This window comes from Neovison vison, chromosome 7, assembly GCF_020171115.1.
Source record: "Neovison vison isolate M4711 chromosome 7, ASM_NN_V1, whole genome shotgun sequence".
Classification (NCBI taxonomy): domain Eukaryota; kingdom Metazoa; phylum Chordata; class Mammalia; order Carnivora; family Mustelidae; genus Neogale; species Neogale vison.
In genome coordinates, this window is record NC_058097.1 from 100,644,271 (window position 1) to 100,659,249 (window position 14,979).

The 14,979-nt window shown below is 43.9% G+C and overlaps 1 protein-coding gene across 1 annotated transcript; it reads left to right on the forward strand.

Annotated features, from left to right (window-relative positions):
• Window positions 1-1,042: 1,042 nt before the first annotated feature.
• On the forward strand, window positions 1,043-13,739 carry MMP12 (matrix metallopeptidase 12). Its single transcript, XM_044260604.1, has 11 exons — window positions 1,043-1,221; window positions 1,399-1,458; window positions 2,591-2,838; window positions 3,416-3,564; window positions 3,651-3,776; window positions 5,688-5,849; window positions 6,326-6,449; window positions 11,016-11,149; window positions 11,520-11,679; window positions 12,391-12,494; window positions 13,408-13,739. Exons 1-11 carry the CDS (start codon window positions 1,117-1,119, stop codon window positions 13,506-13,508), a joined length of 1,473 nt encoding a protein of 490 aa, XP_044116539.1. The 5' UTR covers window positions 1,043-1,116; the 3' UTR covers window positions 13,509-13,739.
• The last annotated feature ends 1,240 nt before the right edge of the window (window positions 13,740-14,979 follow it).

Below are 14,979 nucleotides of genomic sequence, written 5' to 3' on the forward strand. Positions count from 1 at the left end.
CTAGCCAAACCACCATGATCCTCTCACGGTTCTTGAGTCAAGATCGGTGTCTGACAGAATTCCCTTAACAACACCTCTACATGACCGTCCCCTCCGGGATTGTACAGTCTCGGTGTCCTTTCAGGCCCAGAGGAAGGAAGTGAATATCCACGAGCGTGTGCAGAACACACTCACGTTCATAACACGCCCTCTCTTCTCATCATCGCAAAAGCTTAAGGAGGCCAAGATCATTACCCTCATTTTCAAATGAGATATCTAAAGGTCCTAGGGGTCAAACCGCAGAACCTGACCAGGGCCAAGCTGCAGGTGGGAAGTCAGCCACCATGCTGCTGCCGGTGCCCCTGGGCTGCCTGGAGCACCTGCCTCGGGGAAAGGCGGGGAGCAGCCCGCGGTTCCTGGGCCGGGGAGGAGGGCCACAGCCGTGACTGAATCGTAACCCACCACTCCGGGGCTCCTCCGCCTCCAGCCCATCCGCACAGAACAGGGAGGCAGCCCCCTGGCTCCCACGGCTGCCTGCATAGTTTCTGCCTGGATTCTCCACTATTGCAGTCTCTGAGGCTTCTCTACCGACTCATGGGCAGATCCTGAGTGAACCCAGCAACCGGGCCAAGGCCAGAGGAAGCCAGGCCGAGAAGGAGTTAGATTCACCTTGGAGAGGATTCTTCTATTCCAGCAAAAGGGTTTTATTCATCTGACGTTTTACCTTTTGTTCCTTTAAAAGCCCATCACCTATAGAAAGTATAAGAAAATAATTACAGTAAAAATTCAGATGCTGAACTTTCTAAACCTACATCTGTAAGTTATCGTAACATTTCAGGTGTGCAGTGTTTCTCCTGAGACATTGTTTTGGTGGGCTTATTTGTGGGGGAATATATCAGAGTTGTCCGAGTTTTGAGTATGGTGCGAAGTGACCCATTGTTGGTCCTTTCAGAAAAGGATATGTGATTGTGTTTCCGTGTTTTTGAGGTAAGTCAAGGGATGATATCAACCGTGAGTCACTTGAAGGATTTCATATTCACAGAACACGGCCTAAGGGCTATATAAGTCGGGGCATTTGGGGAACTTTGTGCTGAGAAGGAACCGGGTAAGCGGGGTTGAGCCATTCACAAGCACAGAATGAAGTTTCTTCTGTTGGTGTTGACCGTGCTGGTCACTGCTTCGGGGACGGTTCCTCTGACCAAGTCTGCAGGCTCTAAAGAAGATGGTGGGCTGTGGGCTCAAGTAAGTATTGAGCCTGATTTTTGTCTTCAAAACGTATTGCATGAACTTGTTTTATCTTGGAAAGTACTACTTGAAAACTAGTTTAGGAGACGACTTGCTTTTAGCACTGAAGCACTCTGCCAACGAGAAAAGTTGGAGAGGAGGGTCTGAAACTCTCCCATTGACCCTGTCTCCTAGGTCTCTGCTTCCGGAACAGCTCCATCGGCTAACGCTTCCAGCTCTGAAGCATATGCTCAGGTAAGTTCTGACGTTCAAGTGTTGATCCAGCCTGGTTGATCTCTAAACTTGTTGCACTGAGGGCACCTGGGTGGCTCAGTCAGTGAAGCATCTGCCTTTGGCTCAGGTCATGATCTCAGGGTCCTGAGGTGGAGTCCTGAGTTGGGCTTGGGCTTCCTGCTTGGGGCACCTGCTTCTCCCTCTCCCCCCACTTTTGCTCTCACTCTCTCTCTCTCTCTCCACACACACACACACACACACACACACACACACAATCTCTCTCTCTCTCAAATAAATAAACATTTTTTTTTAAAATTATGGCATTTGACCAGTTCTATCTTGAAAAGTACTAGTTGAAAACTGGCTTAGGAGGCTTCAACACTGTATTTTTCTTTGGCAAAGATGAATGTAAGAAAGTATTGGAAACAGTGTTATAAAATTGGTGGATGAATTTGTTCCTTTTACTAAAAAGCTTTTACTAGATAGGTTTGGCCAAGGAGAGTTAAATTAGAGTTCAACCTCTGCTCAGTATTTTATAATAATCATTTAATGCCATTTAATGATCTGAGATTTGAGCAACGGCTTGATTATGTAACCACTGCAGCCTGCCACGATGATTCAAGAACATTTTTACTTTCTGGCATCCCAGATATTTCTTCATGAGCCTGTTTTAAAAATAGGGGTTTTTTTCCATTTGTTTCATTTCCCTAATTACATGAGTCCAGATGATCTTCCCGTTCTCTAAGATTCTTTTAACTTTGCATTTGCCATAGTTGCCCATTGCGTTGAGCTTTGGATTTTTAAGCAGGAAAATTTCATCCCAACTTAAATCAATAGTTTGTGTACCCTGACAGTAAAGGTTTTGCTGCTTACCTGATGCTGTGATGGGCCAGCTGCCGGAACAGATTTTAAAGAATAGAAGCGAGTTCAAAGAGATAGACACGTACGGTGTTTCCAGGGCCTTCCAGCGACCAGTGCTGCTGACAGTCTCTGACTCACCATGACAGCACCGAGAACTCAGATTTTTTCTCATGATGATGAATTGTCTGGAGCCTGTTTCAGAAGCACCAAAGTGCAGCTGCGTCAGCTACGCTGAGCCCCTTCAGAAGCCCCTGCATGCGTGACAATGTCCAACTCAATGTATTTTTTCCAGTGGTACCTGGAAAACTTTTATGGCCTCGTGATGGACACACTTCCAACGACAAAAATGAAAGTCAGCAGGGACTTCATGGAGGATAAAATTCAGGAAATGCAACAGTTCTTGGGACTGAAAGTGACTGGAAAACTGGACCCATCTACCCTGGACATGATGCACATGCCCCGATGCGGAGTTCCCGACGTCCATCATTTCAGGACGATGCCGGGGAGACCAGTGTGGAGGAAACGTTTAATTACCTACAGGTAACATGGTAGCTGTATGCTTCTCTGCCTTCCCTTAGGTCCCACCTCCAGAAACCTGAACCGTTTCGATAAAGCCCTCAGTCGGGAGGTAGATAAGAAGCCTCCTGTTGTCCGCACTGCCCTGTGTGAAAATTCATTCTTTCTGGAAGGGGGATTGTCCACTCAAGGAGGAGTTGTTTGTCAGTCCAGAGCACAGTAGGAAGGTTGCAAATAAAAGGAGAATGAAGCTAGATCTATAATAAACAAGAGACAAGAGAACATTTTACAGGACAGGAAAGACAGAGAAATGAAGAGGCCGGGAAGTGAGGGTAAAAGGCATACGCTTCCGTGAACGTCAGTCCTGCAGAAAGAAAACCCATCAATCACGAATGAGAAGAACTCCAGTTAGATTTTGGTTAAGGAAGAAGCTGTCCAGGGATACACGTTTCTGTAGCTAATGATGCAGGATTTTGTTACCTGGACTATCAATTTGCAAAACGATTCTTTCTCCACCAGTGCAGGCAAAAATGAAGTGTCACAATGAGACAGAATTAACACATGATTTCTCTCTCTCTCTCTCTTTGTTCTGCTGGTAAAGAATCAATAATTACACTCCTGACATGCGGCCTGCAGATGTCGACTTTGCCATCCAGAAAGCTTTTCAAGTGTGGAGTGACGTGACCCCCCTGAAATTCAGAAAGATTAATTCAGGAGAGGCAGACATTATGATACTTTTTGCATCTGGAGGTAAAGAATGTGGACTTATTTCATCTGTGTCATCAGCATGACATAGAGCCTGTAAAGAAGGACTAATTTTCTTTCCTTTCCAAAAGCTCATGGAGACTACAGCCCTTTTGATGGCAGAGGTGGGGTCATAGCCCATGCTTTCGGTCCTGGACTGGGGATTGGGGGAGACGCACATTTTGATGAGGCTGAAATCTGGACTAAAAGCTACAGAGGTAAGCAGAAGACACAAAAACAAAACAAAACAGAAAAAAAGCAAAACCACACGTGACACGCCCTTTACAAATTCTAAATTATCTCCCAATTTTGAAAGGCTTCATTCTGAGAAATTATTATAGGGTGGAAAACTCATTCTGACTGTAATCGTGTCACTAAGTAAAATGTAACACTCTGTCTCAATTTCATCCTCTATAAATTGAGGATATTGGACTAGATTATCTAAAGATCAGTTTTAAGAATCTGAGACATAGCTAGTTCCTTTGTGTGAACTCAGGAACCTTAAAAGCCACAGTTTAGAAAGGTAAAAACTGATTGAGGCCGTCAGTTTTTGGCGGGGGCAGTCCATCAACTTGAGCCAACACAGATGCAGATGCTGGGTGTAGCAGACCTCTTAGGGTAGGCGGTCATCTGCGTGGTCCATTATATGCCGACCATTTCTTTGATTTATAGTGACACAGAAAGATGGAGTTACATTGTAGAAAATTTAGAAATCCCTGTATCAAAACACCAAGTTGTATGGTTACATGGTCTTCCGAGGTTCCGGGATAGGAATTACAGAACTCCCAGTGATTGTTTGATGATGCCTTGTGTGTATTTGCAGAGGACACTGTAATTAACCAGCCCTCTCCGACATTTTGGGGAGAGGGGTAACCAGCCTCCCCTGTTTGGAGGAATCACCTTCTACTGGAAAATTCTCACCCTCCCATCACAAACCTTCCTGATGTTTCTAGCGGAAATTCTAGATTATATGGCTGACTCATATGGAAAGTAAATGGCGAGAAAGTCTTCAAGAATGGGCTCTGTGGAGATCCCCTCTCCCTGGCTGAAATCGCCCCAGATGGAGCTGTTTCCATAGACCAGAAAGGCTCCTTGTTTTAGTCTGACCCATGACCCAAGGTTTATCAAATTCTTGATTGAGAAGAGGAGTTTTATATTGTTAAAAGACAACTGATGCAGAATTAGGTCCTCGTTGAGCTTCAAAGCCTCATTGATCAGGTTAAATTTGCTTGCATTTCATCCAAGGTTACTTTGGGTGTATAATCTTTTCATCTGATTCAATGGACTTGGGTTGGTTAACCTCATGAAATGTTTTAGAATTCTAAAGGATTTTAGGAAAAATAACATAGTACAGATCTTTACACAAAGAGGAAATTCAGAGCAGGAGATGGTTAGCAGCCAGCTCGTGGTAAAGCTGGGGCAGAGCACACATTTCCTGGTTCACTTATTTTGACCCAGGGTGTACTTCCCACCTGTCCATGTTGCCTTGTTTTTATCTGGCGCAGTTTTGTCCTTTCAAAAAGCTAAATTATTTATGAAAATTGTAACTTCGAGTGCCCACTCTCAGCCTAATTTTGACCCAGTAATTAAGTGAACAGTTCCCTCAGTGGCTGCTGTCACCGCGTTGGGTGACGGAGGAGCGTGTGGATACAGAGACAAAGAGGACAGTCCCAACCCAGAAGAGCGCACAATCTAGAAGGAAACAGAGCACATGCAGAAACCCATGATCTGAGATCAGGGCTGATGGTGGTCTTTTGTGCAAAGCCTTGTGGGATTGAAAATAGGAGAAATCCAGGTTTAGGTCAAATTGTAATAGGTTGGGACATTTGACACATGTGGAGACATTTTGGGTTGTCCAAACTGGAAGGGATTTACTACTTGAATTTACGTGTTGAGCCCAGAGTTTTCTAAACACGTGTGACACACAGGACAGCCATAAGCACAAGGAATGATCTGGCCTACACTTTAGCTGTGCCGACATCAAAAAGCCTTGGGTCAGAGGGAAAGGAGATGAGTCAAATCTTCCCAAATGTGTCCCTTCTCCTCATGCCAGAGAGCAGCTGTGTCATTGTCCTCGGACGCAGACATATTCACGGCTCTTCCTCCCCTTCTGGTTGGTTTCCTCTCAGGCACAAACTTGTTCCTCGTTGCCGTTCATGAGCTCGGCCACTCCTTGGGTCTTAGCCATTCCAATGACCGAAACGCCATCATGTTCCCGACTTACAGTTACGTTGACCCCAACACCTTTCGCCTCGCTGCTGATGACATACGTGGTATTCAGTCTCTCTATGGTGAGTTGACTTTTTTTTACCATTTTGCCTTACAAAGACACTCTTGTGAATAATGTCATAGTATCTGCATTTGCATAAAAGGTTCACCTCTCTGTCTTCTGTCTGGAGCCCCATGAAAACCTTGTGAGGGAGGTAGCCCGCGCGTCACCTGAGTTTTGTGGAAAAGCACAGGAGACCTCCTGTGCTCACGCCCATGGGAGGAACAGAATCTGAGTCTTGGGCCTCAGGTTAGATCTTTCCATCCACCACAGTGCCATCTTTGGAGAAGGCACGCAGACAAATGATCGGCCTGGAACAGGAAAACCAAGGTGGAAAGATCTTATTGTCTGCTTCCTATGAATGTCAGAGGACACATATATAGATTTTTATCCATTTTTTCATCCAGGAAGATAATGTTTTAGGAAGAATAGCTCTTCCTTTTAGTAGCTAAAATGCAGATTTTTTTCCCCCTAATGCTCCTTGAAATGTATTTTCAGGACGTCCAGAAAGGCGCCAACCCTCATCAGATCCTGACGGTAGACAAACACCCACCTGCAACCCCAGCTTGAGTTTTGATGCTGTCACTACAGTGGGAAATAAAATCTTTTTCTTTAAAGACAGGTAAAAACATCTTCATATCTGACCAACATTAAAGGCTCTGTCCTTGGATTGTTAGGACGTTCTGTCAGAGAATGGCGCAAAATGATGGACAAGGATGTAGAGGACAGTTGAGGAGGGACATGGACTCAGTTCTGTAGGAAGTAGCCAGCCTCGCGGCTTTGAAGGGAGAGAGTGGTGTGATCATACTTTGTTTAGCGAGAAGACTGACGGGTGAAAAATGGATTGGCAGAAGGAATCTGGGGTGAGGAAAGACTAGGTAGGACGTGAAGCCAGACCCCTTGACTCACAGTCAAAATGGTTACGTCTAGGACTAAAATCGGGACAGCACCAGTTGAAAAGTCCTGACTCTTGATTACGGAGAAGGGAATTCCAGGATAAATACAGCACAGATTGCAGTGGAGATTGGAGGCGTGGGGTGTGGAGAATTTAGAATTTGGTCGGTGGGACAGTAGTCTCCATTTCTTAGACTGAAGAGTAACCGGCATGCTCTGTTGTGTTCATGTCAGGCGCGCAACACGGTAGTTGGGTGATCGTGTATGTGTTGCAAAGTGGTCTGGTTTCCTGCTCACCGTATGGCGTTGTTACAGCATCGCTGACTCTGTTCCCTGAGCTGTGCATTTCATGCCCGTGTCTTACTACAGCCCTGGGGTCTGCCCCTCCCAACCCCTCCCCACGGGCAACCATCGCTTCATTCTTGTGAGTCTGTTTCTGTTTTGTTTGTTCATGTGTTTTGTTTTGTTTTGTTTAGATTCCACATTTAAGAGAAACCGTGTGACGTTTCTCTGTCCGACGTATTTCATTTAGCATGTGCTCTGGGTCCAGCCACGCTGCCGCTGACGGCAGGATTTCACTCTTCTGTACGGCTGACCCTCCTCCGCGGGCGGCATCTTCCTCAGCCGTTCAGCCGCCGGTGGAATTTACGTCGCTTCCATATCTCCGCCATTGCTGTGAGCGTGGGGCTGCCTCTGTCTTTCCTAATTAGGGTTTGTTTGCTCTGGATAAGTGCCTGCAAGTGGAATTGTTGGATCGTACGGTGTTTCTATAGTTAAGTTTTTGAGGAACCTCCGGACTGTTTTCCACAGTGGCCGCGCCAGTTTGCCTTCCCCCCGAGGGCACAGGGTTTCCTTCTCTCCGCATCGCTCTTTCTTCTCTGACCCTAGACCTCTGACAGGTGTCAGGCGACGTCTCACTGTGGTTTTGAGCATCTTTGCATGTACCCGTTGGCCGTCTGCACATCTTCTCTGGAAGGATATCCATGCAGTTTGTTGATTTTTAGAAATCAGATTGCTTAATTTAAAAACAAAAAAACATTGAGTTGAGTTCCTTATATATTTTGGGTATGTCTCTTGCAAATAAATACCCTCTCCTATTAGGTTGTTTACCTTCTCATAGTGTTGATGATTTCCTTTGCTGTACAAAAGTACAAAAGCTTTTTAGTTTGATGTAGTCCCACTTGTTTATTTTTGCTTTTGTTGTCCTTGCTGAGGGGATGGATCAAAAAAAAAAAAGATTGTTTTTCAGAAAAACAATCTGAGGGATTTGAAGTGGCAGGGGGGTGGGAGGTTGGGGTACCAGGTGGTGGGTATAATAGAGGGCACGGCTTGCATGGAGCACTGGGTGTGGTGAAAAAATAATGAATACTGTTTTTCTGAAAATAAATAAATTAATTTTTTAAAAAAAGAAAAGAAACCCCCCCCCAAAAAAAAGAAAGAAAGAAAGAAAAAGAAGAAAAAAGAAATTTCTAAAGCCAATGTCACAGATCTCATGGCCTCTGTTTTCTTCTAGAAGTGTGATGGTTTCCAGTTTCTGCATTTAAATCTTCTGTCCGTCTGGAGTCTTTGTGTGCGGTGTGAGGAGCTGGTCCAGTTTCATTCCCCTGCATGTGGCTGTCCAGTGTTCCCAGCACCATTTGTTGGCGAGACTGTCTTTACCCTGTTCTCGGCTCCTCTGTCATAAATTAATTGACCATATAAGTGTGGGTTTATTTCTGGGTTCCTTACTCTGTTCTGTTGATTGGTGTGGCTGTTGTTCTGCTGATACCATCGTGTTCTGATCAGTTTAGCTGGGTTGTGTAGCCTGAAATCTGGGAGCATGTTACCTCCAGCTCTGTTCTTTCTCAAGATCGCTTTGGCTATTTGGGATCTTTTGTGGTTCCATACAGATTTTAGGACCCTTTGTTCTAGTTCTGTGAGAAATCCTATTGGTATTGGATAGGGTTGCACTGGATCTGTAAATCACTTTGGATAGTGCGGACATTCTAACGATATTGCTTCTCACAGTCAGTGAGCGTGGTGTACGTATGTCCATTTGTTTGTGTCCTTTTCAGTTTCTTTCATCGGTGTCTTATAGTTTTCAAAGTCCCGATCTTTCACCTCTGTGGTAAAATTCATTCCTAGGTATTTCATTCGTTTTGATGCAGTTATAAATGGAATTATTTCATTAATTTCTTCTGATAGTTTGTTATTAACATATAGAAATGCAACAGATTTTGAATGTTGATTTTATATCCCGCATCTTTACTGAGTTAGCTCGCTTATTAGTTCTGCTAGTTTTTCGGTGGCGTCTTGAGGGTTTTCTGATGCTGGTGCCCCATCATCTGCAAGAACGGCCATGTCAGCGCTTCCTTTCCAGCTCTCACACGTCTTACCTTCCTCGCCGAGCTTCTGGGGCGAGCACTCCTACTGCTGCACTTGCCTAAAACGGGCAAGAGTGGACTCCTTGTCTTGCTCTTGGTCTAACAGGGAAAACTCCGCTGTTCACCACTGAGTATGAGCTTAGCTGTGGGTCTGCCATACATGGCCTTCATTATGTTGAAGTGTGGTCCCTCTGTGACCATTTTGTTGAGAGTTTTTGTCATGGAGGGATAAAAAATTTTGTCAAATTCTGTTTCTGCACCTATTAAAATTATCATGATTTTTATTCCCCATTTTGTTAACATGGTACATTGCAATGATTTGTGAATATTGAACCATCCTTGCATCCCTGGAATGAATCCCACTTGGTAGTAGTATATGACCCTTTTGATGTGTTGTTGAGTTTGATTTGCTAATATTTTGCTGAGTATTTTTGCATTCATGTCCATCCGGGATGTTGGCCTGTAATTTTGTGGGGTTTTTTTGGCAGTATCTTTGTCTGGCTTTGGTATCAGGGTAGTGGTGGTCTTGTGCAAGGAGTTTGGGAACAATCTTTCTTCTTCTTCTTCTTCTTCTTCTTCTTCTTCTTTTGAATAGTTTGGAGTATTTTAAGTCTTCTTTAATTATTTGGTAGAATTCACCTGTGAAACTGCTTGCTTCTGAATTTTTGATTGTTGGTAGTTTTCGATTACTGATTCAATTCCATTTTAGTAATGGGTCTATTCAAATTTTCTATTTCTTTCTGATTCAGTCTTGGAAAATTGTATATTTCTGGGAATTTATATCCATTTTTTGGTTGCCCAGTTTGTTCACATATAATTGTTAATAGTAGTCTTTTATGATCTTTTGTATTTCTGTGGAATCAGTTGTAACTGCTCTTCCATTTCTGAATTTACTTGAGTCCTCTATCTTTTTTCTTGAGTCTGCATAAAGGCTTACCAATTCTATTTATCCTTTTGAAAGAATAAGCCTTAGTTTCATTGATCTTGAAAATGTTTTTAGTCTTTATTTCATTTATTTCTACTCCAAACGTTATTATTTCCTTCTTATAACTAACTTTGGCCTTTGTTTGTTCTTTTTCTAGTTCCCTCAGGTGTAGGGTTAGATTATTTATTTTAGGGACACCTGTGTGGCTCAGTCAGATCCTAGGGTCGTGATCCTAGGGTCCTGGGATTGAGCAGGGATCCTGCTTCTCCCTCTCCTTCTACCTCTCCCTCTGCTTAAGCTCTTTCTCTCTCTCTTTCCCTGTCAAATAGGTAGTTAAAATCTTTTTAAAATAAATATTATTTATCTGAAATTTCTCTTGTTTTTTGAGGTAGCCCTGCATCAATATGAACTTTCCTTTTAGAACTTTTTTGCTGCATCCCCAAGATTTCAGAACATTGTGTTTTCACTTTCATTTGCCCCAAGGTATTTTTTTATTTCTTTTTTGATTTCTTCATTGGTTGTTTAGTAGAACATTATTCAGTCTCTACATTTATAGAGGTTTTTTTTTTCCAGTTTTCTTCTTGTCATTGATCTCTAGTCTCATTATTCTTCATTCTTGATATTCAAAAACTGAGACATTTGGGATAAATAGGTTCTTTTAGATTACAAAACTGGTAAGGGAATTGTGGGTGCAGACTAAAACCTATATCCCTTGTTTTCAAATATCAGGGGATTTTCACAAGGTGACTTGGCCATTAAATTATTGTTATTACTTTTTGTGTTTTTTTTATTATGTTCAGTTAGCCACTGTTAACATTATTGTTATTATAAAAGAATTAATTGAGATCCATTCCTTGTGGTGCTGCTATCAAGACATCCTGGAACAGAACGTGAGGATATTGGGGGAAAAAAACCATTAAGTCATTTCACAGGTCCTTCCCAGTGACCATGTCATGCTTCTTGAGTCTGTCGTGATTTTTAACATGTGTTAAATGTCTTTCATCAGATTCTTCTGGTGGAGGTACCCTGAGAGTCCAATGAGCAACATTAGTTTCATTTCTTCTCTGTGGCCGACCTTACCATCTGGCATTCAAGCTGCTTATGAAGTTGGACCCAGAAATCAAGTTTTTCTTTTTAAAGGTAACTCTAATGTTTTGTTTGCTACGGAGTCTACTGAGTTTGCTACTTGCAATATTCAAGGAAGAGAATAAATGAAGGAAATGCTACTAATTTTTATAAACATAGAAAGAAACACTCCAGACTTAATTCATGGTGAGTCTGAACTATGAGCTAAAAAGAGCTTAAATACCTAAGTAATGTGTAAAAATTTCAAGAGAAGTTTGTCGAATGTAAGATCATAACCCTTGCGGAAAAGCTACAGAACCGTAGGAGACAAAGCACGTTGGCGAGCACGGAGCTGCGGTGAAGAGCGGTGTCGCCCGGACTGAGTCAGTGTTTCTGTTATTCTTTCGGTGTGCGCCCAGCCGATCTTCTCTCCTTCTCTTCACAGATGATAAGTACTGGTTAATTAGCAATTTGAGAGCACAGCCGCGCTATCCCAGGAGCATACATTCTTTGGGCTTTCCTGACTTTGTGAAAAAAATTGATGCAGCTGTTTTTAACCCACTTCTCTATAAGACCTACTTCTTTGTAGGTAACCAGTACTGGAGGTGAGCTTTAATGACTGGTAACGTGACTCCTAACATTCCTGAAACTGGCAGGGAATGGGGTGTTCGGTAGGTAGTCTTTCTGTGAACTCCCGAGGAACCTCCCCCTTCCTAGGAGGGATGAAGAGGACACAGATCCCGACTAGCTGTTGTCATCCTAGTTCTGTTCCCTGCACTTCGGGATTCTGGTTTGAGATGGCACTTTCAATAAAATGTCACGTCGTGAGTCACAGCAGGAAGCACACTGGGGAGCAGGGGCACAGACGGACGAGACACAGTGTTCACACAGTCCGTCCAGGGGGTGTGGCTTTCCAGGTTCCTTTTTATAACCGCTGGACCCAAGGAGACAAATGAGGAGACCATCTTTGAGGGGCAGTGGATCCTGCAAGGTCCTCACCTGCAGGGAATGGGACCATCAGACTTCCTAAAGCAGGACCAGGCCCTGGCAGAGGCGTTGTGTGGGCTGGGGAAAGTTCCTGACCAGAAGTCGGGACCGTTAGGGTCTGACCTGTAGGGACTTGGAATCAGTCAGTGAGCTAATTCGGTCCTTGGTTTTCTTATCGGTGCAGAGAGGCCTCTGAAGAGAGACTGGGTGGGTTTTGTGGCGTCTGAAGAGAGACTGGGTGGGTTTGGTGGTTCGTGTCAGGAAATGCCGAGCTCTTCACCACGAGATGTTTTTCAAATGGAGGCCTTACTGATGATTTCCTCGCTCAGGTACAATGAGAGGAGACGACTCATGGACCCTGGTTATCCCAAATTGATAACCGACTACTTTCCGGGACTTGGACCCACAATCGATGCCGTCTACTATTACAACAGTAAGTAGATAGGGAAGCCATGAAGATACTGAAAATCCCTTTTTAAAACACGGATGATGATAAAGACTTCAAGGTCAGAGAACAGGGATTCAAGCAGGAAAAGAGCAGGACCCTGCGGTTCTCTGTAGGGCTGCAGAGGGAAAATTCAGAGCCTGTTTGATTTAGCACAGGTGGGCTGAAGGTTGAGTAACACAGCGCAAACCCTTGGTTTCTAGTGTGGGTTAGCGTGTGGGAGCGCGTGATTGTTGGCCCCTGAGCGCCGGAGTTTCTGGAGCGTCTGATAGCATCAGGGCGGGCGGCGTATGCAGGCGGGCGAGTGGCAAGACTCAGGCAAGCTGGGCTCGTGTTCTTCTTTACGGCTCGCATCTTTGACCTTCCTCGCATCCCCTCCCACCCTGCATGGGCCCTCGTGGTCTAGGCCTCCGGGTGGGATATGAAACACTTGAGTCTGTTGGTGTCTGTGTCTGGGAATATCTTTAGGCAAAGTCAGCCGAAGCGAATGGTCAGCTGGGCCGAGGCGTTTAGGTTTCTTACCCCCCCGACCATGTCTTTCTTACTCCTCCATCAAGACCCCTCTGTGCCCCACCACACCCAATTTCCTCCCTCCCAGGTGAGTTCTGCACCTGGAGTGCGGCTTTTCAAAATCACATCTTCAGAGTCAGTTTTAAGATGAAACTATCGTCTCAATGACATTAATGAAGGTATTTTTTGGTGAAATGAGGGCCATAACCAGATATCCGGAGCAGCCCCCCGCACAGGTCCCCAGCATCTACATTCTCAAATGTCTAGTATAGATGCTCTGTAACATTCGGTCTCCTATAGATAACCCATAAAAGCACAGATCTGTGTTTTCTTTTTCTTTTAAAGAAATGCAAGTGAAGGATTAAACAACTCGATTTGTTTTCATTTTTAGGACACTACTATTTCTTCCAAGGATCAAACATATTTGAATATGATGTCGTATCCCAACGTGTCACCAAAGTGCTGAAACAAAATATCAAGTCAGGTTGTTAGGAATGGTGTGGTTGGTGATGGTCAGTTCCCTTCAGTCAAATAAGTATTTATTGCATCCTTGCTACGTGGCTAGTGTGTGTAATACCACAGGGACATGTGTCTTAAGGTAAACCCTATAGAAAAACTATCATATAGACAGTGACTATACAAACTACGTAAGATTTTTTTATTTTGAAAACCCTCATTGTGGGGTGCTTGGGTGGTTCAGTGAGTTAAGCCTCTAGCTTCGGCTCAGGTCATGATCCCAGGATCCTGGGATGGAGCCCCACATTGGGCTCTCTGCTCGGCGGGGAGCCTGCTTCCTCCCCTCTCTCTCTCTGCCTATCTGCCTCCTTGTGATCTCTGTCTGTCAAATAAATAAATAACTAATTGTTTAAAAAAAGAAAAAGAAAAGAAAACCCTCATTGTCAACTTTTACTTGATTCAACTATTAAGCTTGGAAACAGGCACTTTATTGAGGAGCAACAGAATATCTTGGTCCTAGAACAACCAAGAACTGAGAAATGATTATTATTTCTTTGCCTTAACTAACATTAAGCAATGACTAGTTTCTGTGGCCATTAAGTGCTTCAGCAAGTGTATCATTTCAATTGTTTCAGAGTAGAAACAGAATATACCAGAAAATGACATTTACTGTAAGTAACATAGATGCGGATTATATAATCATGGTGATAATGTTATTTATTTTGTTGTCAGTGTTGATTTTTCTAAATCTTAAATGAAGTATATATGTATATTTTTTTCTTTTGCTCCAATAAAAACTTTGAAAGAAAGTACTTGGTTTCTGAGAATTTTTTCTTGAAAAACAATGTGTATTTCGAAAATAGTTCTGGACCTGCTCCTGAATAAAGCAAGTCTCTACATAACTACCATCGAGTGAATGAGAATGGCAAACGGGAAAAACGTTGTATTTGTCTTGGCACATGTTGAAGGCCACCTAGTCTGGGGTCAGGGGCGCGTCCTCCAGACCACGTGTGAGCCCGAGGAGCACTCCCAGCGCTCGACAATGAGCCCAGACAGGAGAGATGGAACGGGAGCTCTCCGTTCTCGTGTAATTTCCACGGCAGCCGGGCTCACTGTGTAATCGCTGCATGACCTCTCAGCTTCCTTAACTTCAGGAAGAAGCAGTAGCGTTAGCTGCCTCGTAGATGGACTGAGGAAAAAGACCCATCGTGCTGGTGGTGTGGACTGCCCCTGCCCGTTGTCACTGCCTTGACACCCACACTCCCCATTTTTTGCGTCATACGCACACCAGCTAAGAGGATGTGGGTTCGTGGAATGCTTGGAATTTTTCATTTATTTGCAGACACTGTTGATTGGCATTAATCGTTTTTAATTAATGGAAAGAACTGAGGTCAGAAAATGTGGAGATCAGAGATTCGGCATGGGGTTGGAGTTCTCCCCTCATCGGAGCTTAGCTCTGTCCTCAAGTACTTGCTTCTTCAATGTAATAGTCCCAGCGTTGTCTTTG

What these genes read in the sequence shown, in the direction of transcription:
- MMP12 (XM_044260604.1), top strand. Translation starts at nt 1,117, where the DNA reads ATGAAGTTTCTTCTGTTGGTGTTGACCGTGCTGGTCACTGCTTCGGGG. An exon ending in GCTCTGAAGCATATGCTCAG is followed by an intron (nt 1,459 to 2,590) that starts GTAAGTTCTGAC and finishes TATTTTTTCCAG; the next exon opens with TGGTACCTGGAAAACTTTTA. An exon ending in GTAGGTAACCAGTACTGGAG is followed by an intron (nt 11,680 to 12,390) that starts GTGAGCTTTAAT and finishes TTCCTCGCTCAG; the next exon opens with GTACAATGAGAGGAGACGAC.